At 50.1% G+C, this 1206-nt stretch overlaps 1 protein-coding gene across 1 annotated transcript in view; it reads left to right on the top strand.

Moving 5' to 3' along the window:
• Positions 1-46: 46 nt before the first annotated feature.
• Positions 47-1206, top strand: part of TSR3 (TSR3, 20S rRNA accumulation, homolog (S. cerevisiae)) — a gene marked incomplete at its 5' end in the record, with an annotated part of 3980 nt that continues 2820 nt past the window's right edge. Inside the window, 2 exons of the mRNA XM_010143427.1 lie at positions 47-263; positions 1079-1174. Coding sequence (XP_010141729.1) covers positions 47-263; positions 1079-1174 — 313 coding nt within the window. The remainder of the gene's footprint in view (positions 264-1078; positions 1175-1206) is intronic.

Here is a 1206-nt window from a genome sequence, read left to right as displayed (position 1 = left end):
CGGGCCGGGCGGCCACTGGCCACTGACTCGCGCCTGCTGTTTCCAGCTTGCCTGGAGGGCGAGGGGGCCGCGGAGGGGCGCCCCGCGGAGGAGGAATTCCCGTGCCCTCTTGCCATGTGGGAGCTCGGCCACTGCGATCCCAGGAAATGCACCGGGAGGAAACTGGCCCGAAAAGGGCTGCTCCGAACCCTGCGCCTCCGCCAGAGATTCCCGGGCCTCGTCCTCAGTCCTCTGGCTACCGAGTACGTCTCTCCGGCTGACAGGCAAGTCGCCGGTGAGGCCCGCGCCCGGGTGACCGCAGGGCCTGCGTGCGGCGGCACGGTGGTGTGCTAGGGAGAGCGCTTTAACCACTGATGGTGGCCAAAACTGCTGCAGAAGGAATGTGATCTCCTGTTACATCACACTGGGAGTATGGAACGGATGCGCGAACATGGGAAACAAAGCCATTTTATTAAATCAGGTTAACATTTTTACACAGCTGGTATCAGGTAAAAAAAGCATCGGTAGTTCCCAGTGAGAAATCAAAGTATGTGTTTTGTAGGTTAATTTGTTCAGAAGTATGGGGCTACAGCTACTATAGATTCCATACTCAAGTTCTCCAGCTAGGCAACACGGTGCATTAACTGGGGAACTTCTTTGGGGAGAATGTTGAGAATCTTCTTCAGATATGCCTGCAGAATTTCTGTAAAGGTGTGTTTACTCGGAGAACAGAAGAGTCTTTAGAAGCTAGCAGAGAACCTGAATCTGAACTTTGGTCTACCCTTAAGAATGAGAAGGTTACTGTTAACCACACCCTTCTGTCACATCTTTAAACCTAGAATTTTTCACTTTCAGTTTGAAACACACAGAAAAACCTTTTTTGCCACATGCATATTCAAAGGAAAAGCATGTTATTGTTCTTGCTCACTGCAGTGTCTGTACTGTAGAGACCACTGTAAAATGTACATTTTTGGATTGTCAAAGGGGGGTGTAGGCAAATTGGCTGCTAGTATAAAGTGGCAAGTGTAATTTTCACTTTAACTTACTTTATCAATACAGCGATAACAATCTTTCAGTACAGTGATGTTTCTTTTCTCAGGCACGTCATTGCTCGGAGTGGAATTGCAGTCATAGATTGCTCGTGGGCCAAATTAGAAGAAACTCCCTTTGAGAGGATGAGAGGCGGTCATCTGCGGCTGCCGCCATACCCCGTGGGCGGCAACACCC

The sequence above is a fragment of the Buceros rhinoceros genome, unplaced genomic scaffold, assembly GCF_000710305.1.
Source record: "Buceros rhinoceros silvestris isolate BGI_N320 unplaced genomic scaffold, ASM71030v1 scaffold29089, whole genome shotgun sequence".
Classification (NCBI taxonomy): domain Eukaryota; kingdom Metazoa; phylum Chordata; class Aves; order Bucerotiformes; family Bucerotidae; genus Buceros; species Buceros rhinoceros.
This window is presented reverse-complemented; position numbering and strand designations above follow the sequence as displayed.